This window comes from Panicum virgatum, chromosome 8K (genome assembly GCF_016808335.1).
Source record: "Panicum virgatum strain AP13 chromosome 8K, P.virgatum_v5, whole genome shotgun sequence".
NCBI lineage: Eukaryota > Viridiplantae > Streptophyta > Magnoliopsida > Poales > Poaceae > Panicum > Panicum virgatum.
This window is the reverse complement of record NC_053143.1, coordinates 10,824,947-10,847,851: the sequence shown is the minus strand read 5'-3', so window position 1 is coordinate 10,847,851 and position 22,905 is coordinate 10,824,947. Positions and strand designations below refer to the sequence as shown.

The following is a 22,905-nucleotide window of genomic DNA, read 5'->3' as shown; positions in this document are numbered from 1 at the left end:
GATTGTAAAGCCGATTTAATAAAGTTATTGAAAGAATATGTAGATTGCTTTGCATGGGAATACTCTGAGATGCCCGATTTGAGTCGTGATTTGGTTGAGCATCGACTGCCGATTAAAGCCGGTTTTAGACCTTATAAACAACCTGCTAGGCGTTTTAATCCTGTTATCTATGACCGAATAAAAGAAGAGATTAATCCTTTACTAGATGCTGGATTTATTCGGTCTTGTCGTTATGCGGAGTGGATCTCTAATATTGTGCCCATTGAAAAGAAAGATTCGGGCAAGATTAGAGTGTGTATTGATTTTAGAGATCTTAATAAAGCTACTCGTAAAGATGAATATCCTATGCCTATAGCTGATATGTTGATTAATGAGGCTTCTGGACATCGTGTTATCAATTTTCTTGATGGTAATGCGGGTTACAATCAAATATTTATGGCCGAAGAAGATACGTCTAAAACGGCCTTTAGATGTCCTGGCTTCTTTGGTTTGTTTGAGTGGGTTATTATGACTTTTGGATTAAAGAATGCTGGTGCTACTTATCAAAGAACTATAAATTTGATCTTCCATGATTTACTTGGTATTATATTGGAGGTCTATATTGATGATATTGTGATTAAATCGACCGGCATGAGTCATCATTTGGCTGATTTGAGGCTGGCTCTTGAGAGGATGCGTCAGTATGGTTTGAAGATGAACCCACTCAAGTGTGCTTTTGGTGTATTGGTTGGGAAGTTCTTGGGCTTCATTATTCATGATAAGGGCATAGAGATTGACCCAAAAAGAATTGAAGCCATGAAGAAAGTAGAGGCTCCTGCTTGCAAGTAAGACTTGCAAAAGTTTCTGGGCAAAGTGAATTTCTTGAGAAGGTTTATATCTAATTTGTCTGGAAAGATAGATGCTTTTACTCCTATTCTTCAGTTGAAAGATGAAGCTAAATTTACTTAGGGGGCAGAACAGCCAGAAGATTTTGAGAAGATCAAGAAGTATTTGTCTTCACCACCGGTTCTCAAGGCGCCTAAGAGAGGTATTTCATTTAGGCTTTATGTGGCTACAGAAGACAAAGTTATTGGTGCTGTTTTGACTCAAGAAACCGAATGAAAGGAGTATATCATTACATATGTTGGTCGACGGCTTATTGATGCGGAAACAAGGTATACATTCATTGAGAAATTGTGCTTATCATTATATTATGCTTGTACCAAGTTGAGGCATTATCTTTTATCAAGTACTTGCATAGTTACTTGTCAAGTCGATGTTATTAAACATATGCTACAAAAGTCGAATTTGAGTGGTAGAATCGAAAAATGGGCTTATGCACTTGTTGAATATGATTTGGCCTATGAATCTTTAAGAGCTTTTAGAGGTCAAATCGTAGCGGATTTCATTATTGAACATCGAATTAATGATGAGCATGATTTGGAAGTCGGCTATGTTACCTGCACACCATGGAAGTTGTTCTTTGACGGATCGGCTTGTGATGATGGTCAAGGAATTGGTGCCGTTCTGATTTCTCCGAGTGGTACTATTTTTGAGTTTTAAAACCGATTGGAAGAGGAACACACGAATAACCAAGTTGAGTATGAAGCACTTCTATTTGGCTTGGAATTCTTGGAATCATTGGGTGTTAAACATGTGGAAGCTTATGGTGATTCATTTCTGGTGGTGCAGCAAGTATCCAAGGTATGCCAATGCTATAACGGATCTTTAAATGCATATCTTGATAGATGCCTTGATATTATCTCTTGTTTCGATGAGTTTGTGATTCGACATATTCCAAGAGATAGTAATAAGAAAGCAAATGCTCTAGCCCAGCAAGCATCTGGCTACAATGTTACTAAAAAATATTTTAACATGAGAAAGCCGATGCGAGCAATAGCCGAGTTGCTAGTTCTGGACGAACCGGTCAGACCGGATGCTTTGACCGGTCTGACCGCCCGGACTGGTTTGACCGGTCCAGAGACCGGTCTGACCGTTTAGATTGCTGAAAATAGCAATTCGGCCGATTCTTCCAATTCCAAAGGGAAGGTTGATGTTGCTGATTGGAGGATGCCAATTGTGACATATTTAAGGGATCATGGTCATGGTGCAGAGAGGAATATTCGGCGTTTGGCATTTAAATATATTTTGATCGACAATGAGCTTTATCGTCGAACCACCGAAGATGTGCTTCTCAAGTGTTTAGATTCTGATCAGGCCCGTGTTGCTATGGGACAAGTTCATGAAGGCATCTGTGGTACGCATCAATCGGCTCCTAAAATGAAGTGGTTGTTTAGGAGAGCCGGTTTCTATTGGCCAACTATGATGGCAGATTGTTTCAGATATTATAAAGGGTGTGAAGAATATCAGCGATTTGGTAATGTTCTGCTACGTTATTAAATCCTATTATCAAGCCATGGCCATTCAGATGTTGTTGGTTGGATTTCATTGGTCAGATTAACCCCCCTTCTTCAAAGGGACATCGCTTCGTGTTAGTTGCCATAGATTACTTTACTAAGTGGACCAAAGCAGTTCCTTTGAAGAATATGACACATCGGGAGGTAATTGAGTTTATTACGGAGTATATTATTCATAGATTCGGTATTCCTCAAACTTTGACAACGGATCAAGGTTCATCATTTATTTCAAAGGAGGTACGTGATTTTGCCGAATCTTATAAGATCAAAATACTCAATTCATCTCCATAGTATGCTCAAGCCAATGTTCAAGCTGAGTCTAGTAATAAGATCTTGATAAAGCTCATCAAAAAGAAGATGGAAGAAAATGCAGGAGGTGGCATGAGGTATTATCTGAAGTATTGTGGGCTCATCGTATATCTAGACATGGTGCTACTAAGGTTACTCCTTTTGAGCTTGTGTATGGTTAAGAGGCCATTTTGCCCGTTGATGTGAATTTGGACGCTTATAGATTGACTAAACAAAATGACCTTACCGCTGCTGATTACTATGACTTGATGATGGATAATATTTATGAAGTAAGCGACAAGCGGTTGCAAGCTTTGAAGGAAATTGAGAAGGACAAGCTTCGGATAGCTAGAGCATACAACAAGAAGGTAAGAGCCAAATCTTTTTAGGTTAGTGAGCTAGTATGGAAGACAATATTGCCTCTTGGGACAAAAAGCAACAAGTTCGGCAAGTGGTCGCCAAGTTGGGAAGGGTCATACAAGATTGTCAAGGTTATCTTCGGGAATTCTTATATGGTGGAGACGATGCAAGGAGAACGTCTTCAAAGGGCTCTTAATGGAAGATACTTGAAGAAATTTTTCGTCTTGGGTAACCCGACGGGGTTCATCCTAACAGACTTGTCCTAAGAGTTACTCCAGTCCTTGGGTAGGACACCCTACTCGCTGGCTCGAGTAAGTTTTGGATATTCTTTTGACATTTTCGTCTTGGGTAACCTCACGAGGTTCACCCTAACAGACTTGTCCTTAGAATTACTCCAGTCCTTGGGTAGGACACCCTACTCGCTGGCTCGATTAGGTTTTGGATATTTTTTTGACATTTTCGTCTTGGGTAACCCGACGGGGTTCATCCTAACAGACATATCCTAAGAATTACTCCAGTCCTTGGATAGGACACCCTACTCGCTGGCTCGAGTAGGTTTGGATATTTTTAAGATGGTTTCATCTTGGATAACTCGACGAGGTTCATCCTAACAGATCTATCCTAGAAATTACTCCAGTCCTTGGGTAGGACACCTTACTCGCCTTGCTCGAGTAAGTTTGGGATATTTCTAAAATATTTTAGTCTTGAGTAACTCGACAGAGTTCATCCTAACAGACCTATTATAGAAAGCAACCCAGTCTTTTGTAGGATATACTACTCACTGGATCGAGTAGTTTGGGGATATTTTCACAAAAAAGTTTTTCCCACTTAGGTGACCAGATAAGGTCTATCCTAACCGGTCAATTGTGAAAGTCATTCCAAGGAGCATAAAACAAGTTCTTGGTACCCTAAATAGGTTAACACGAGTCTCCTGCTTGCTTGGACCACTAAGGGAGTTTCAACTACGAAACTTTTTGCCTCGAGTACTTGACGGGTGTTACTCGCTTGCTCGAGATAACTAAAGTGTTCTATTTTCCCTTGGTATTCTGAGTAGTTGTAGAGAGTTTCCTGTTCACCTATGTATCAAAGAACATCCTCTAAGCTCCTAACTCTCCAAGTACTCGATATGAGTTCTCCCTTGTTTGATTGGACAATCAAGTCCACAAGAGCACCAATCAAACTGACGCATTTCCTTTTAAAAGGAAATCTACATTAAGCTACGGCTTAAAATACCCTCTCGCAAAGTGCTTTTCCCACTTGGTTAATCCTGCGGGATTCAATTCTAACCAGTCAGCACTAGAGTTCTGATTAGAACTATATAACTCGACCTTATTCGAGTAGACTTTGCCTCATAAGGCATTTATAGATACAATTCTTGGTATCCATTATCAAGTTTGAGTAGGCGCGATACTGCTAGAACTCATTCTTTTCGAGTATCAATTACTCGTCAAACCAAAGGATTGCATAATCCTACCGTAGAACAAGTACTTGACATTACACAAATATTAAACATTTGTTCAAAGTACTTGTGGCCCACACGCCAAACAATTTTCACAAGCAGTTCAGGGAGACCCAGACTTGTTCTAACACTACTACAGCCACCCCTATCACCGCCGGTTCTTAAACCCCATCACCAACGGTTTTGGGTACCGTTGGATTTAAGTCGTTGGTGATAGCGGGGCCATCACCGCCGGTTCTAGAACCATTGGTGATGGGGACATCAACACCGCTGGTTGAAGACACGAACTGGCGGTGAAGACCTTTTTCCCATAAAAAAAATATTTTCAGATACATGATATGAGGAACCAGTGATAGTTTTCATATCACTTTTTGATATTTGAGTGTCAGATGACTGATAAACACCCAAACTATGAATTTCTTGAATGTCACTGCTTTCAGGGGACTCTGGAGCATCCAGTTGCATATGATCCAGTAGAATAGAAACAACCTCAAAGGGACAAGCATAGTATAGCCGTCGAGTGTACTTTATGGCTTTGATAATCAGTTTCTCAGACCCTGCAATTTAGAAGTAGCACACAAACAGTGAGATGTCTTGGTTGTGACAATATATTCCCTTGACAGCTATTCATATCTTGGATGTAAATACTACTAAAGAAGAATTGACATGCACAGATGGTAGCCATCACACATTCGCAATAAGAATATATAGAAAGTAGATGATGCGATTGTAACAAATAAATGAGGATGCTTAACTATACAGTTATACAACTGCAGGAAAAGGTTCAGATTAATGGAAGAGATAAGTAAAATCAAAGCCTGGCTCAATCACAGTTCTATCTATAAGCTTCTGATACTCACGTTTCCTTTTGGAACCTAATTTTGATTCTTTTGAATCATTCTCCTTCAGAAAAGGAAGAAATCTCATGCAATCTCGACCTCAGTTCCACTTGAACATCAGGAATGGAATTAGTCTGGCGATCCCAGTAAATACACTTCAACCAATCAAATGCCTGAAAGTAATTTTATCTTAGAAAGTAAAATATCATGACTAGAAACAACAGAACAAATCAAAATTCTCAGAACTAACAAAATTATATGAGAACCACCAACAGCACTTGGTAGCAAAGTGAAAGAACTATATGATGATTGCAGTGAGAATTTCCTCACCTCATGATTGCCATACTGTACAGCATCGCGAGCATTTCCTCCGACTCCATGGCATCATCACCAGCCAATCCGCTTCTAGGATTCTCAGTGGCTATTTGAATTTGCAGAATCGTGCCGAGAATTGGGGAACCTATTTGGGATCGGTGAAAGCAAAAGCAATGGCTATTTATCTGGACACATAGATTTGGAACACCAACCTCGTCTACATGGTGTATTTGTGTTGATGAAAACGCTAGATCAAAGTTAGTCCACCTCAGTGCCAAATCACGCGCGGTCTACATACGCGCTTCAAAACCATTAAAATCCGATTAAGCAGAAGTCTCCTCAGAGACAAGCACCTAAGGCAACTGGAACTGCGGTGATTAGCGCATGCCCCAGATGGCGTGAGCAGCAGTGCAGGTCACCATCCGGCCAGACAACGCGGGAGGGAAAGGGGGGCAGGCCGTAGAACAGAGAAATCCGGGTCCGGGCTCACCTTTGCTACGGCGGCCACGGCGAGGACGGCCACCAGGAGCAGTGCGCTGCCCCACCGCATCACCGCGGACACCTACGCTCGCCCCAAGCGCGACGACCGAGTCCAATAGAGCCAGCCCGCGCGCCGGCGGCCGTTGATCTGGAGGGGAGCTGGCGTGGCGTCCGCCTGGCGGGAGGTGGGCGTGGGTGAATTGAAGCGGAGGCGGCGGGCGACGAACGCGCAGGCAAAGTAGAGAGGCTCGGCGGAGCACGAGAGGGGGGAGACCCGAGGAGCTGGGAGGGGCTCGTGTCGTGCGACTCGTAGCACCTGAAGCTCCTACGGGAGGGGGCGGGAGGAGGGTGGAGGGAGGAGGAGGGGGCGGAGGGCCGGGCGCTGCCGCCACGGGAGGGCGTGGGAGGAGGGAGGATTGGGCGGAGGGCCAGCCACTGCTGCCATGGGAGGGCGCGAGACGAGGGAGGAGGATGGGGCGGAGGGCCGGCGCCGCCGCCATGGGAGGGCGTGGGAGGTGGAATGGGAATTGGGAGGAGGGCGGCACCACGAGGGAGGGAGGCTGTGGGCGGACGCCACGAGAGAGAGAGGGAGGGGAGAATGAAAAAATAGATGGAGAACACATCACCGCCGGGTCATATTACAATCCGACGGTGATGTTTACATATCACCGCCGGTTCGTAATACGACCTGGCGGTGATGCTCTCGACAGCATCACCGCCGGTTTGAAACAAACCGGCGGTGATGGGGAGTTGGCGATGATGTATTCTGTAGTAGTGTAAGTCTCCACTATCTGGTCTGCCACGGCGGAGGTCTCTTGCAGATACTGATTGAATTGCTCTTCAGTATAGTCAGCCTTTGCGCCCTTTCCAAGTGGATCAAGGGGAGTACGTGGCCAATAGGACCTCACCAACACGAGTACTTGTCCCACGTACTGTCGGGTGGTTGTGGAGACGTACCTTTCGAAGCTCTCGGGTACTTTCCGAAGCCTCCCTGCCAACGTAAGCAGTTCGTCTTCATTCCCCTCCGGGATCTCCACAAGTCCTCCCACATCTTGAGCAGCATTTCTGAGTTCTTCAAGCTCTTGTTGCATCAAGTCCCGGGATTCTGACAAAGTTATAAGCTGCTGAAGACAAGTTGCCACCTCTTGGTCAGAATCCGCCTTGATCTTCTTGAGCTTCTCGATTTCATCTGCGTTTTGGTACATAAGAATCTTTAGATCCAGTACCAAGCTTTCCTCAATCTTTAAAGATTTTGTGCAAGCTGTGTACTCGATTAAAAGCAAAAGCTTATAAACACCAGGCAGAGCAATCTAGTCGACTGCATCATATATGCTAAAGACTAATCTTTCTTGTCCTTGGAGAGTTTCTTAATCTTCTCGTGAAGAGCAGCCTTCTCGGACGAGAGCGCTTTCACTCACTCTCTCAGAGCATTTAGCTCTGAACTGTCCGAGGGCTGGCTACTCCCCTCCTCCAACACCTCCTGCCAAGAAATAAAAACAAAAGGATCAGTATATACTATTCGATCTATACATAAGTACTCGACATATTCAACTACTTACCCCTAGCAGCTTGAATGCAAGCTTTAGCTTCTCTTGCGGCATGACACTTCCCGATGAAACTTGGGAAGCACTCGCCCGCACCTCAGAGATTGCCTTTTCTGGCACATCTTCAATCCTCCCCACAGTATTCCTTGGATTTTGGGAATCTACAGGAAAAATGGGTTACTTAACCAAACTAAGAGCAAAGAAAAGTACTTTTTCAGTGTAAGGCATTATAAGTTTACCTGTAGGGGTTTCTTCGGACAGCTTCTCGCTGCCTTCCTCCTCAGGAAGCTTCTCGTCACCCCCTTCTTCCGGAAGCTTGTCGCTTCCACCGCCCTCCGAGAGCCTTCCATCGCTCTTCCCAGCTTCTGTGAGTTGAGAATTTCGAAGCATGGCATCCGCCATCTCCTCCGCCTCGCGAGCGCTCATCTCCGGAGTACTCGGGGGCTGAGTCATCTTCAGTTTCCCCTTTGGCCTCCTGGAGTGCGTCACTGAAAAGACAAATTAGGTACTCGATACAAAGGCAAACCCTACAATAACAAGTTTTAAGGAACTTACGTAGGAGCCCTTGTCAGGGCAAGCTTCCTCGTGCCAAATTTTCGGGTAGGCCTCACGATGACGGCCTGGTTACCCATATCTCCGGCATTATCTACATTGGAACTACTCGTCGGTCGAGTAGTCCCAGTTCCCTTTGACAGGCTGCTGTGGCAGAAGGGACGGTTCGTCCCACCACAACATCATCCCCAGATGTTGAAGTTCGTGGCATTTTAGCCGCCGGACTTGAAAAAGCAAAAATTCAAATCAAAACCAGCAAATCGAAGACGAAAGTACTCGATTGCAATCAACTTGCTACTTGTCGCTAGTAGCTTGCGAGGAGCTGCTACGCTTCCTCACCACTGACCGCGCACCTTTCGGATGCCTAGCCTGGGTATCTGCACTGGGAGTGGGGCTGTGCTCCCCATCACTCTTCTCCCCAGCCGCCTCTTCATCTGCACAACCAAGGTCAGACGTTAGTACTATTTATATAAGATTTCATATGAACATTCTAGGACTTGGTTGACAGCATAAGTGCGCATGGAGAAAGAAAAAGGATGATTAAATGCCTGGCAGTGGAGGACTACTCTTAAAACGCTCCACGTCCTCCTACAGAAAGCAAAATTCTATCAGAATCACACTAAGATAAGGTACTCAATTACTACAAATCGACTACTCTTATCAAGTACCTGCTTCGGAGGATTCACAGTGGAAAAAGTATCAGGAACAACTGGTACTTCCTTTACATTTTTAAGTAGTCGCTGAACTCGACTAAATACTTCTTCATCTGAGATCTCTTCCTCCAAGAATCTTGATGAATCAGTCATTCCTTGATACTGGAAACCAAATGTTTCCCGAGCCTGTAGCGGTTGGACTCTCCTTTTCATCTAGTCGAATACAATAGCCTCTCCATTCAAATTCCTTTGCCTAAGATCGGCAATTCTTGAAAGGAGTTCAGGGATTTGACTATCGTCGACTGGTTTCTTATTCCACTCGGTCCATTGAATGGGGTAATCGCTGGGACGCTATCCCATTGGTTCTCTACATAGAACCATTTGGGTTTCCAGTCGATTACCTTGCCACTAAGCCTATAGGGGATATAAACTTTATCCTTCCCCTGCCTAAGCTGTAAACTCGCACCTCCTACTACATCTAAAACATAGGAATCTGGCTGCGGTTTAAGATGGAATAGAAATCGGAAGAGTACAAAATAGGGCTCGATGCCCAGAAAAGCTTCGCACAAGTGCACGAAGATAGAAAGGTAAACAAAGGAATTGGGGGTCAAGTGATGAAGCTGGATCCTGTAGTAGCACAGGAGTCCAGAGAAGAAAAATGAACAAGGGAGCCCCAATCCCCGTTCCAAATAAGGAGCAAAAGTGACAATTTTGCCTGTATTTTCATACGGACGATCCTCACCCAAGGCAGGACGCCATTGGATGATGGATTTCTCCGGCAAAAGACTAGCAGAAACTAAAGTTTCTAGGTAAGATTCAGAGCACTTACTTGCGACCCATCCTTCTTCGCGGGTTGGTTCCGCAGCTGCACCCTTGCCCTTGCTCGACTTCTTCGGGGCCATCAGGAAATCAACAGAGCGCTTCACGCGCATACACTGACTAAAACCCTAAGTGGGTTTGGGAAGCAAGGGAGAGCATACACTGACTAAAACCCTAAGTGGGTTTGGGAAGCAAGGGAGAGCAAGGAGTTTTAGATCTCAGATGGCAACAACAGATCTAAACAGTAAAAGGAGAATGGTGGCCGGTGGGGCAAAAACCTAGTTACCGTTCTATTTTATAATAGGCGGTGGCAACACGGTAAATCCCTAGAAGGTTAACAGTCAATTACTAATTGCGGCAAAAACAAGATTTTTTGAGACATTTCTTTTTTCTAAGATTACATTCTGGAAAAGAAAACACTCACATCCCTGGACAACTACTCGACTCATCTTCCCTCAACTGGGATTACATTCCAGGATAAAGGAAAAGTACTCGACACAGTACAACTACTCAATATTACAACTCGAGTACTTCTTCTTGACTAGCTTTACAACGACTCGGACCTGCATGCACACCTCTTGGATCTCCTGGAGGTTCTAGTCGAAATCTGCTGCAGCTAGATCGGCCCGAGGCCGTGACAAAGTACAAACTTCTTATTCCCATCAAGGGAATAATGTTACTCGTACTCTGGGAGAAAAGTTTCAAGAGTTTGGAGGCAGATTACAGTAATCACCTCGCAAGATCTCTTGTAGCATCTTGCGGAGAAATTTCTCCTTCTCCCTAAATACGTTGTGACAAGATTAAGTCTCCTTACCAGAGATGTCAGTTCTTGGGCACCCAGAAATAGGCAACCCCAAGGATGTGACACAACAAGACCCAACCCATCAGCAAAGAACCTGCCTCATTGGAATATGCAAGGACATGATATCCAGCATGGATCCGTAAAGAGAAGCAGGGTTGCAGGGTTTTGCAGCAAGGACTTCTCTTATCACTCGCAAGTTCTCTTCTAGCATCTTTTGTTGGAAAGGACTACACAAACTTCAGGAGGGCGAGAGCAAGAACACCAAATGCAAGCCATAGCTTCAGAATGCTGGTGCTTCTGGCAAAGGCCTCTCACCTACCTTTTATAGCCACAAGGGGTCTTACTAGAGGACAACTCGTGATGCTACAGTAGCAGCACTCACGGATGCAATAATGCAGATTCCCCATACAATACAGTCCCATGTGAGCGTACAGTAAAGAGATATACATCCCGGATTTTATTTCTGAAGATATTTTGGGTGGAATCAGTGTGGCGTATCCAATCAAATCATTTTTTGGGATTTTTTTGGAATCAGGTCTTTTCGGATACCGGATCTGATTAATCCTGCAGATATTCTAAAGAATAAAATCTAATGCCACGTCTTAGATCCTTAATTCCAAATCTTTGCTCGGGGCTACCCGCAGAATAAGGGATTTTGATTTAAGGCTCGGGGGCTACGGGATATATGCATCAGAGATTTATTTTTCAATATTTTTAGAAAATAACGAAGGAAAAAGACTGAATTGATCCTCAGCCTGATTCTGCGATTCAACCTAAGGCTCGGGGGCTACTCCATATGGAGCGCGAGTACTTCGCACACCATATATGATCAAGATTTCGGGGCTTGAGCACCTCACAGCCTCGAAGCAACTGGAAGTACTTGAAGGACTACTCGATGTATCTGAAGGAAGGCCCAGAAGCAACCAGAAGGATGTTTTGACTACTTGAAGTACTCGAAGATGCCCAGCCAAGTACTCGACGCTTGCAGGACTCGGCTACGAAGAGCTCGGGGGCTTGTCAGACCCCGGGGCAGCGGGACTGCTTATAGGCATAGAATGTTTTAGAATAAGGGATAGCTCATGGATGTATCTTACTTCTCTTGTAACTACTCGAATAGGTGTAGAACTAGCTGTAGTACGATGGAAACTACCCGATTGTGTTGTAGTAGGACTCCAACTGTACTCAGCTAGGACTTTCCATGTAACCCTGTCCCCTCGGATATATAAGGGCGGGCAGGGATCCCTCGAAACATCATCAACACCTAAGGCAATACAAATCACCACACAGGATGTAGGGTATTACGCAACTCGCGGCCCGAACCTGTCTAAATCTTTGTGTTCCTTGCACCATTGAGTTCCAGAGCAGTCGATCCCTACCTACAAACCTTACTGCTAAGGATATCCCTAAGCAGACGTGGCGGTAAACACCGACACCTTTTTTTTTCTTTTTTGGGCATGCTTGCATTTTTTTTGATGTTCAGTTGTGTGATGGGGTGCAGCTTGACTGTGAACACTCACGTCATCACTGTAATCACCAACATCATCTACTCCCTCGACTCCACAAAAAACGTTTAAATCACTTATGTCTACATCAGATTCAATTTCATTGCCTTCACTATCCAAACTATGATCCTTTTGACGAGATATTAAAAGAGAACTATTAACTTCGGATGTTTTAACTAAGTTAGTGGATCTATCGCGATCTTCATCTGTCTTTCTTAGGTTTATTCCTAGACATCTCAGATTATTATTTATCATAGAATCAGAAAACATCAAAATAGAGTTTTGAGAGAGTGTACCACTTGTTTCCTCTAGGTTCCTTTTGGCCGCCAATTTCGCGGCCTTCTCCACCGAATCCTCGTCCGCTGTTGCTGCTGCCCTGCTGCTCCTTCGCTGCGGTGTAGATGTGCCTGCAGCGCCCTGTGAAGCCTTCTCCAGTGCCTTGTCCAGCAGCAGACCAAGCGGTGGCGTGCGTAGCTGGTCCAGAACAGTTGTCGTTGCCGTTTCCCTTTGTGACTCCTCAATCTGAACTTCTTTAGATACCTCCAGTGCTCCGCTTGCATTACACAGTGGAGTGTCCATTGGAGATGACAGTGCCTCACTGCTATTATCAAGCAAAGATGTTTTTGCACCCATTTCTGTCTTCTCAAGCAGATCATCTTCCTCCATATCGAAAATGTGTCCATCTTCAAGTAAAGGTTTAGATGTCCTTCCTGAGGCCACCTCTTTAATGGAGCCCTCCCTGCTGTCATTAGCCTGTAAAAAAGGAGCCTTGTCCGCTCCATTATTTTGTCCATCTTTGGTTGACCATCCAGCTCCATATCTAAGTCTGCGACTGCGTTGGAGCATGATTACCCGCAGGTTCCTTCTCAATAACAAACTCGAGTTCCAAATACCTGTCCCCAATTACCACATCCATTTGAGTAGGCACCAAATCCACATTGAGCACACCCACCTGGAAGCGACCTACTCTATGCTTCCTTGATGTTATCATATCCACTTTTTGTGTTGCGCCAAAGAGCGATCCAATGGCCTACAGTATATTATATTTTCTAAACACTCTGGGTAGGTTAGTAACCTGCATCCAGATAGATGGAAGTTCATGCCCAAAATTCTCATCCTCATTGAATTCTTCAAATTTGAGGAACAAATTATTTTTCAAGTCTGCTGTCCCAAAATTAATAGATCTTTGTAGCTCCGCTTTTGATGGGAAAGCCACAATCCATTCATTCAGATCATAGACTTCAACATCCCAGTTCCATGAGCCTGGTACTAACCTTTGCAAGTGCCCCACCAACTCCTCCTCCGATAACTGTCCACCAATTACTTTGACCAAGGCAGTGCTCGGTGACTTCTTTGGTGTTTTTACTAGACCATGAGGAATATGGAAAAAACCCAACTCATCTCTGGCATAACCCACCATATGAGCAACTGGTCTGGGATTTTTCTTATGCGGACACTTGACAGCCACATGATCATTAGCTTCACAAATTTGACAGAAAAGTGGAACTACACATCCTGCCATCACATGTCCTTTTGAGCAGCACCGATGATAGTATAATTTGATTTTGCTTTCTTTGGTACCCTCTGTTTCCTTGAGAAGAGATTTATCTTTCATCATTTCTACTGCGTGCACTCTTTCATCAGCTTGGAGGCTAATTGCAGCTTGCTGAATTGCATTTGTTAGTGGCGAGAAAGCTGCAGGAGATGTCCCTTGGGCCAACACACCTTCAGAATTTAAGTCATGCTGAAATCCCTTGGTAGCAGCTGCCATTGGCATTGATATTTCAGGTACAGAAGGTCCAGCTGATTTACCAAAGTTAGGTGCAAACAGCTTCTCAATTGTTGCCTACTGTTGAAAGAAAAAAGGCCTAGTTGTCTGCTGCGGCACATTATTTATCAATCGCCTTGTCTGAGGAACAGCTGTGTTTGTTCCCAAATTTGCACCTGAAATCGTCGAAATCTGACCCACACCCTTTCCAAAACCTTGTGGCTGCCATCCATCTCCTCTGTTGGGTACAAACCTTTCTTGCGCTCCCTGCTGCGGCCCCGTTGCCGTGACCATGCTGTTCCTCGACCTCTCCCACTACCATAGCCGGGTTGGAAAGCGGCCTGGTGATGATCAACAACACTACCATGTTGCTGTTGATGAAAGTAAGCCTGCTGTTGATGCATGTGGTGGCTTGACGAACCTGCAACCAAACGATTCACATTGTGTTGCTGAATTATTACCCCTACAGAACCATCACAATCGGTGGAGCCTCCCAAAGGAAAAATGCCAACAGACTGACCTTGACTAGTGAACTGGCCTTGAGGAACACCAAATTGGTGATTGGCCAGCGCAGCGGGTACTCCGAATTGCGGAGCTCCAAAAACCTGCTGCAGCGGCGCGCCACCGAAGTTGATCCCTGACGGCCCAGCTCCCCTCCCAAACATCATCTGGGGTGCAACCTGAGGCCTGACTTGATTGGCTTCATCTCCAAGACCTCGTCCAGTCCCTGGCATAGCCCCACCAAAGCCACCGGCACTCCCACGTCCAGCGCCACCGCCCTCCATCAGACTTCGTCGCACGATGTCCGCGTAGTGGTTAGCAGCAGATTGGATCCACGATGATGGTTTGGGCTCTATATTTTGGTGGCCAAGACAAGTTGCCCTTCTTTCTAGCACAAGTGCATGTCAAAGGGCTTGACACCCCATTGGATCCTTGTGCTGCTATTCTTGTCTCAATAGTTACTGCATTACTCTGTCTAGGAATTAAAGAGGTACTAGCACTGAGCCCGCAACTTGTTTCAGAATTTTTATTCTCTTATATAATTACAAAAAATTATTATACCCTTAAATTGCTCTTAAATTGTGTTGAAAATTCTTGTATGGTAAAGATAAATTATGGTGTGAGTTATAGACTGTACACTGTTTTATTTTGTACTAGTGTCTATCTTCAGCCATCATTTCTGCTGTGCTTACACTTGGTTTTCGGAGTTCAAGAATTCTGGCTAAGATTTAACTTACAATTTCAGTCCTAAAGTACGAGTTATATCCTGAGCAGAGCTCATTTGTGGAAGGCATCATCACCACTGCAAACATCGTGGTCATGCTCTTTGTAATCTGTGCTGGTGGATGGTTAGGATTCAAGAATGGATGGGCCGGCTATAAAGGGCCAGAAGGGTAAATTTCTTGCTTCATATAGCTGAATCAACGCGTTGACGTACCCAATTGGATTTTGAAACTTACTTGGCTGGTACACAGTTACTTTCCTAACGGTATTGGTGGAGTCCTTTCCGGATCAGCAACCCTCTTCTTTGCGTTCATTGGCTTCGACACAGTTGCTAGCACAGCTGAGGAGGTCAGCTCACATTCTTTATTTACAAAATTCTATTTGTGTTCCTCTATAAGTATAGAGGTCAGCTGAGGAGTATGTCACTACAGTTTCTGTGCAGCGACATGATCGCCTTTGATTTGGTTTATCAAAGTGTTTTCCAGGTGAAGAATCCTCAGCGCGATCTTCCGCTGGGGATGGGCCTGACCCTGTCCGTGTGCTGCTTCCTCTACATGATGGTCTCTGCTGTTGTGGTCGGTCTGGTGCCGTATCGCGCGATCGATCCTGACACTACTATTTCTTCTGCGTTTGCGCAATATGGGATGCAGTGGGCAGAGTAAGTTCCAGCTTCTCTTCCAGCTGAAATGCCAAATTATCCGGCAGCGGTGGGGATTATTTGCAGCGTTGTCTAGTATATGTCAGTTATTGAGCATTTTTACTAAATTGAAATGTAGGTATGTTGTCTCCAGTGGGGCTGTTCTTGCCCTCATCGCGTCCTTGATAGGCAGTATTCTTCCCCAGGTATGTCTCTGAGAATTGAGAAGTCGAGCATTATTGAGTTCCCTTTTCATTTTTATTACTTTCCTACTTCTAAAAGGATTGAGGAATGATATGTGACTTGAATAGAAATTCCAAAAAAAAAACTACTGTTCTGAAACATGTTGGAGTTAAATGTAATATATGAGGTTGAAAAGGTAGAGAATCACAAAGAGAGGGCAACTTTGGAAGAGGCTATCTCAGTCATGGTTTGGGAGAACCGACTGACAGCGATGTGGGACAACATCACAACAAGCCTGGGAGGTCAAAAATACCATAGCTGATGGCAGGAAATGCTATTATTGTGGCCAGAAAGGACACTTGAGCTACAACTGTCCTTCCTCACAGAATAGTGGTGGGCTGGTGGCCATAGTGGAGCTCGCATAGGTTCTGGTGGTGCTGGCTCTGGAGGACACCGTGGTGGTCATGGAGGAGATTGTTGAAGCTGCGGTGGTGGTCAAGTTAGTTCCAGGACCAATGTGGCCATGATGGATGAAGGGCTTGCTGTCAGAACTGGTGTTCAGAAATGACACGTTGAGATAAACAGTCGCCACTGCAAACAGCTCTGTGCGACATGATCCACCAAACACATTGAAATTGAGTTGTTCACAGAAAGTTAGATAGCGTGGCATCAAGGCTAGAATATGCAGAGTCTAGTAAAGCCTGACTGTTTTACTTAGGGTTAGGCCTGAATGATGGTGGCGAGTCAATATGTAAGAAGACATGGATGATTGATTTGCCTATCTTGAGGGGAAGTTTTGTTGTAACATGTGAAATTATTAGGGAACTCTGGTAAATTCAGTTAAATAAAGAGTGGTGTGTGGTCAGAGAAGGCTAACCACCAATTTTCCCAAACAAACTAACACAAAAACAAAATAATAAATAGGATTGTATGTTCTATTTGAGGAAGAAATATTTTATCCAAAATTAAAACGATGAATGGCTGATCCTTATTGTTTACATGATGCTTTTGGTCAGCCAAGAATTATAATGGCTATGGCCAGAGATGGATTGCTTCCGCCATTGTTCTCAGCTTTTAATCGACAAACTCAAGTGCCAATCTTGAGCACAACCTTGACTGGGACATGTGCTGCTATCCTGGCTTTTTTCATGGATGTCTCTCAATTGGCAGGGATGGTAATATGCTAATTAGCATGTAAAAATCGTAGCCTTGCTGAATGCAGAGATAGTCCAGGTGATAATAGTTTCTTGAACTGTTTGTTCAGGTAAGCGTGGGAACCTTATTGGCGTTTACGACAGTTGCCATTTCTGTTTTAGTAGTAAGGTATGCTCCTCCATATGAGATGTTATATTGTGATCCAAATTCTGATGGGAGATTGTTGGAATTTGGGCTTGGCCCATTAAGGCCCATGTGGTGTAAACTTTTAATCCCACATTGCTAGTAGAAGTTGAGGAGACCACGTGACTCTCCTATATATCTAACCCATAGGCTTCACCGGAGAATATCAATCCTATTATTCCTCTTGTAAGCCGCCGCTAGGCGTTGTACACAAACACCCGATATAGTAAAGTTCTTGCTGGCTGGCGCCCGTGGTTTTTACCCTTCGCATTGGAGGGGTTTTCCACGTTAAATCCTCGTGTCTTTCTATGGTTTGATCTTTCTATTTTCATCGTTTTGTTCGCCGTCGCTTCTAACAAGTGGTACCAGAGCCGTGGTTTCAAGTTAGGGTTTCGTGATGGCGTCGATGAAGTATGATCTACCGATGTTGGACTACAAGACAAGGTTCTCGCTGTGGCAAGTCAAGATGAGAGCTATTCTGGCGCAAACCAATGATCTTGATGAGGCGCTGGAAAAATTCGGGAAGAAAAAGAAGGATGAGTGGACCGATGAGGAGAAGCGCAAGGACCGTAAGACTCTTTCTCTTATTCAGCTTCATCTATCTAATGATATTCTACAAGAAGTGCTGCAGGAAAAGACTGCTGCAGAATTGTGGCTAAAACTGGAATCGATCTGCATGTCGAAGGATCTTACCAGTAAATTGCATATGAAGTTGAAGCTGTACACGCTTAAGATGCAGGAGGGTGATTCGGTGATGGGTCACCTATCTGTCTTCAAGGAGATCGTTGCTGACCTAGGGTCGATGGAGGTTAAGTATGAAGATGAGGACTTAGGTCTTCTTTTATTATGCTCTTTGCCAAGTTCTTATGCAAGTTTCCGTGACACCATACTATTAAGCCGTGATGAACTAACCCTTGCGGAAGTTTGTGAGGCACTCCAGTCTAAGGAGAAGATGAAAGGCATGGTGCAGACAGATGGCTCGTCCTCTAGGGGCGACGCTTTGCATGTCAGAGGCAGATCAGAGCAAAGATCCTCAAGTGATAACAACAATCGTGGCAAGAGCAATGACGGTAGAGGCCGCTCCCAGTCCAAAGGTCCCAAGAAGAAATTCTGTAAGTATTGCAAGAAGAAATCTCATATGATTGAGGATTGCTGGAAATTGCAGAATAAGGAGAGGAAGAAAATTAAATCTGATGGTAAGGCTAGTGTTGCTTCTGCTGGTGAAAACTCTGAGTCAAATTGTTTGGTTGTCTTTGCTGGTTGTGTTGCTGGTCATGATGAGTGGATTCTTAATTCTGCATGTTCTTTTCATATCTGCACTAATAGAGATTGGTTCAGTTCCTATGAGTCTTTGCAGAACGGTGATTTTGTGCGCATGAGAGATGATAACCCGTGTGAGATTATTGGCATTGGCTCTGTTCAGATCAAGACCTATGATGGCATGATTCGCATACTGAAGAATGTAAGGCACATACCAGGGATGAAAAGAAATCTGATCTCGTTGAGCACACTTGATAAAGAAGGACTCAAATGCACCGGTTCAGGTGGAGTTGTGAAGGTATCTAAAGGTTCTCTTGTATGTTTGCTGGGTGATCTCAATTCTTCAAATTTATATGTTCTCAGAGGTTGTACTTTGCATGGTTCTGTTTCTGCTGTTAATGTTGCTAATGCTGAACCTAGTAAGACTGACCTTTGGCATATGCGTCTTGGACACATGAGTGAACTCGGTATGGCAGAATTGATGAAGAGAAACCTACTGGATGGCTGCATTCTGAGTGGCAAGAAGTTCTGTGAGCATTGTGTATTTGGTAAGCATAAGAGGGTCAAATTCAATACCTCTGTTCATACCACAAAAGGTACACTTGATTATGTTCATGCTGATTTGTGGGGTCCTTCACGTAAGCCTTCATATGGTGGTGCTTGTTATATGCTTACCATTATTGATGATTACTCTAGAAGAGTCTGGCCTTATTTTCTGAAAAGCAAAGATGATACTTTTGCTGCTTTTATAGAATGGAAAGTTATGATAGAAAGACAAACTGAGAAGAAGGTCAAGGTGCTTCGAACTGATAATGGTGGAGAGTTCTGTTCGGATGCTTTTGATGATTATTGCAGAAAAGAAGGCATTGTTAGGCATCACACCATACCATACACTCCTCAGCAGAATGGTGTGGCCGAGCGTATGAACAGGACTATCATCTCGAAGGCTCGTTGCATGCTGTCCAATGCCCATATGAACAAGCGTTTTTGGGCTGAGGCTGCTAATACAACATGTTATTTGATCAACAGATCGCCTTCTATTCCACTCAACAAGAAGACTCCTATTGAGGTATGGTCTGGTACACCTGCAGATTATTCACACTTGAGAGTTTTTGGCTGCACTGCTTATGCTCATGTTGATAATGGAAAATTAGAGCCTAGAGCTATTAAATGTCTGTTTCTTGGTTATGGTTCGGGAGTCAAAGGATATAAATTATGGAATCCTGAAACTAGAAAGACTTTCATGAGCAGAAATGTTGTTTTCAATGAATCTGTGATGTTTACTGACAGTTTGTCCACAGATGATGCTTTAGTTGAGAAATTGCAGTCACAAGTTAGTGTGCAGGTGGAGCTTATGGATGACCAGGAAAATGAAGTTGTTGGTAATGATGTTTCAGATAGTGTTCCTGATACTTTTCTGAGGAGCTTATGCATGATTCAAAGCCAGTTAGTACTCCTATTGCACCTCACTTTAAATTGTCAGCTGCTCAGTGCCCTAGTTCTGAGGAGGATGTTCAATACATGTCAAAAGTCCCATATTCTAGTGCTGTTGGTTCTTTGATGTATGCCATGGTTTGCTCTCGCCCAGATTTATCATATGCTATGAGTTTGGTTAGCAGATACATGTCTAATCCTGGTAAAGAACACTGGAAGGCAGTTAAGTGGATTTTCAGGTACCTCAGAGGAACAGCAGATTCTTTTTTGAAGTTTGGGAGAACTGATCAGGGACTCATTGGTTATGTGGATTCAGATTATGCTGCTGATTTGGATAGGCGCAGGTCACTCACAGGTTATGTGTTCACTGTTAGCAGTTGTGCTGTGAGTTGGAAGGCTACTTTGCAGCCTGTTGTTGCTATGTCTACCACAGAAGCAGAATATATGGCTATTGCTGAAGCGTGCAAGGAGTCAGTTTGGCTGAAAGGTTTGTTTGCTGAGCTGTGTAGAGTTGATTCTTGCATTGATCTATTCTGTGACAGTCAAAGTGCTATTTGCCTCACTAAAGATCAGATGTTTCATGAAAGGACAAAGCATATTGATGTCAAGTACCATTATGTTCGTGATGTTATTTCACAAGGTAAATTGAAGGTATGCAAGATCAGTACTCATGATAATCCAGCTGATATGATGACTAAACCAGTTTCTGTAGCTAAGTTTGAGCTTTGCTCAAGCTTAGTTGGTTTGACAGTTTAGCTCAAGAGGCTATTTGGTGCCAGAAGTTCTGTTCTTTGTTGTGTTCAGGTGATGATTTTGATATGCTACAAGAAGGAATTTGTCTCAAGGTGGAGTATGTTATATTGTGATCCAAATTTTGATGGGAGATTGTTGGAATTTGGGCTTGGCCCATTAAGGCCCATGTGGTGTAAACTTTTAATCCCACATTGCTAGTAGAAGTTGAGGAGACTACGTGAGTCTCCTATATATCTAACCCATAGGCTTCACCGGAGAATATCAATCCTATTATTCCTCTTGTAAGCCGCCGCTAGACGTTGTACACAAACACCCGATATAGTGAAGTTCTTGTTGGCTGACGCCCGTGGTTTTTACCCTTCGCATTGGAGGGGTTTTCCACGTTAAATCCTCGTATCTTTCTATGGTTTGATCTTTCTATTTTTCATCGTTTTGTTCGCCGTCGCTTCTAACATGAGATGCCAATGAAAGTGGCTCATGCAGGTACACCTGAGTCACTAATTTCAAATTCTGGTCACTCAGAGCAAGACGAGCAAAATTTGGAAGATCCTTTTGGCAATGGTAACGAGAAGGGTGATAATAGTTTTCCATTAACTGCCAAGTTCAAGTTACATCAGGATTTCTCTTTTCCATTTTTAGCTTGCATTTATACTGTAACGAGGTGCTGGCGGACAAGTTAGCTTCTCTTCGTTGATATCTTCACTTTGTTATTATTTATATTTTGCATATGAAATGCTTGCAAGTTACCTGCCCAGCAGCCCATTACTTAGCATTCCTAGTTTTATTTTTCATGCTTACTGAGATGCTCTAATTTTTTTTCCTGACGTTTTCTTTCCCATTCTATATCTGAAATTGGTTCAAGAATCTACTGTCAGTGAGATAGACAGCAAAGTAAGGCGACAGAAAGCCATCAGAAGCATAGTATTGATATGCCTTGGGGCCATCATCTTGGTATTTGCAGTTTCTTTCTCCTTTTTGCCATTGTAAGTGATAGGACTCCACCACCTGTATCTCACTGAGCTCTCTTTCAAATATCTGGTTCTACAATGTGCAAACAAAATAACAGGACACTGTTCTTGCGACAGAATAGGACGACCAGAATTCCATTATCATTGTTATTATTGTTGTTTTAATTGCAAGGAAAAGGCAACATCCTGATCCTTTCTTGCTTTCTTTAGTTACGTGCGGATGACTGCATGCACCATTGGCGGGCTTCTTTTGTTGAGTTCTTCTATTGTGCTTTTGTACATTGGTCAAGACAAGATCTCTTTGGGACCAACTGGAGGTACAGGCTAAGGGACATGGACATTTAGCAGTTCTACAAACTGGGTGAAATTTTAGTGAGGAATCTGGTATTGCAATTCAATACAATCTCACATACTTCTGCTTCTCCTAGGATTCATGTGCCCGTTGGTGCCACTACTTCCAATTTGTTGCATCATCGTCAACGGATACCTTCGTATGAACCTTGGGTAAGAAATATGGCTTAATAATCATTTTTTTGTTTCTTTTTATTGCAATTTGTGCAGCCAGATATTATCTGAAATTCTTTGAAGCTGATTTGCAAATTTAATAAGATAGCCAGTTTATCAAGCAACACATAATTCTTTTAAGCTGATTTGCAATTTTATGAAGCCAGACGAAACTTAGCTACCTATAGTTTGTGGGAATCGTAAAGATAGTCTTGACCTCACGTTTTCTTAGAGGAAAAGGAAAAATGGCCCTGCTCCATTCCATGAATGTAACATCCCTAAAACTAATTTTGCTATAAATCATATCATTATGTGCATCATCATATAAATTTAAATTGAGTTTGGTTTGATTTCCGGAATATCCGAAATTCAATCCGGAACCTCCGGGTTAGGCTGACCCGGAGTATTCGGGCTGAAACCCGGAGTATCCGGGTTTACTGTAGCGGACGCGTGTCTAGCACACAAACACTTGTTTGCCACCTCATCCCCTGGCCCCACTTGTCATTCCCAACCCCTTCACCTGGGAATCTCCTCCCAGCACCCTCTCTCACTCCCTCACTCTCTCCAAGCCTTTCTCACTCAAGCTCCAAGCCATGGAAGAGCTTCCCTTCCTTCCCCACCATTGAAGCTCCTCCCCTTTGCCGGAGCAACGCCGGAGGACGCCGGAGATCGACACCGACGAGCTGCACCACCTCCCTTTCATCTTCTTCCTTGGAGCTTGGAGCTCCCCCAAGCTTTTCCTTCCTCTTCTTCAAGCTCCAAGCAAGAGGACGACCTCGAGCTTCACCAAGCCCTCCCCACCATCTTCAAGACCTGACCTTGCTAGT

The 22,905-nt window shown here is 43.9% G+C and overlaps 1 protein-coding gene and 1 long non-coding RNA gene across 2 annotated transcripts; one reads left to right on the top strand and one right to left on the bottom strand.

The window, feature by feature from the left end:
• Positions 1 to 4,842: 4,842 nt before the first annotated feature.
• On the bottom strand, positions 4,843 to 5,746 carry LOC120646148. The gene is made up of 3 exons (XR_005664294.1): positions 5,673 to 5,746; positions 5,364 to 5,515; positions 4,843 to 5,060 (listed from the first exon to the last, which is right to left on the bottom strand). It is a non-coding gene; the product is annotated as an uncharacterized LOC120646148 (long non-coding RNA).
• Positions 5,747 to 14,463: 8,717 nt separating this feature from the next.
• On the top strand, positions 14,464 to 22,082 carry LOC120646147 (cationic amino acid transporter 3, mitochondrial-like). The gene is made up of 11 exons (XM_039922849.1): positions 14,464 to 14,768; positions 15,053 to 15,171; positions 15,253 to 15,349; positions 15,487 to 15,659; positions 15,778 to 15,844; positions 16,838 to 16,996; positions 17,086 to 17,158; positions 21,060 to 21,213; positions 21,494 to 21,589; positions 21,785 to 21,891; positions 22,003 to 22,082. Exons 1-11 carry the CDS (start codon positions 14,616 to 14,618, stop codon positions 22,080 to 22,082), a joined length of 1,278 nt encoding a protein of 425 aa, XP_039778783.1. The 5' UTR covers positions 14,464 to 14,615.
• The last annotated feature ends 823 nt before the right edge of the window (positions 22,083 to 22,905 follow it).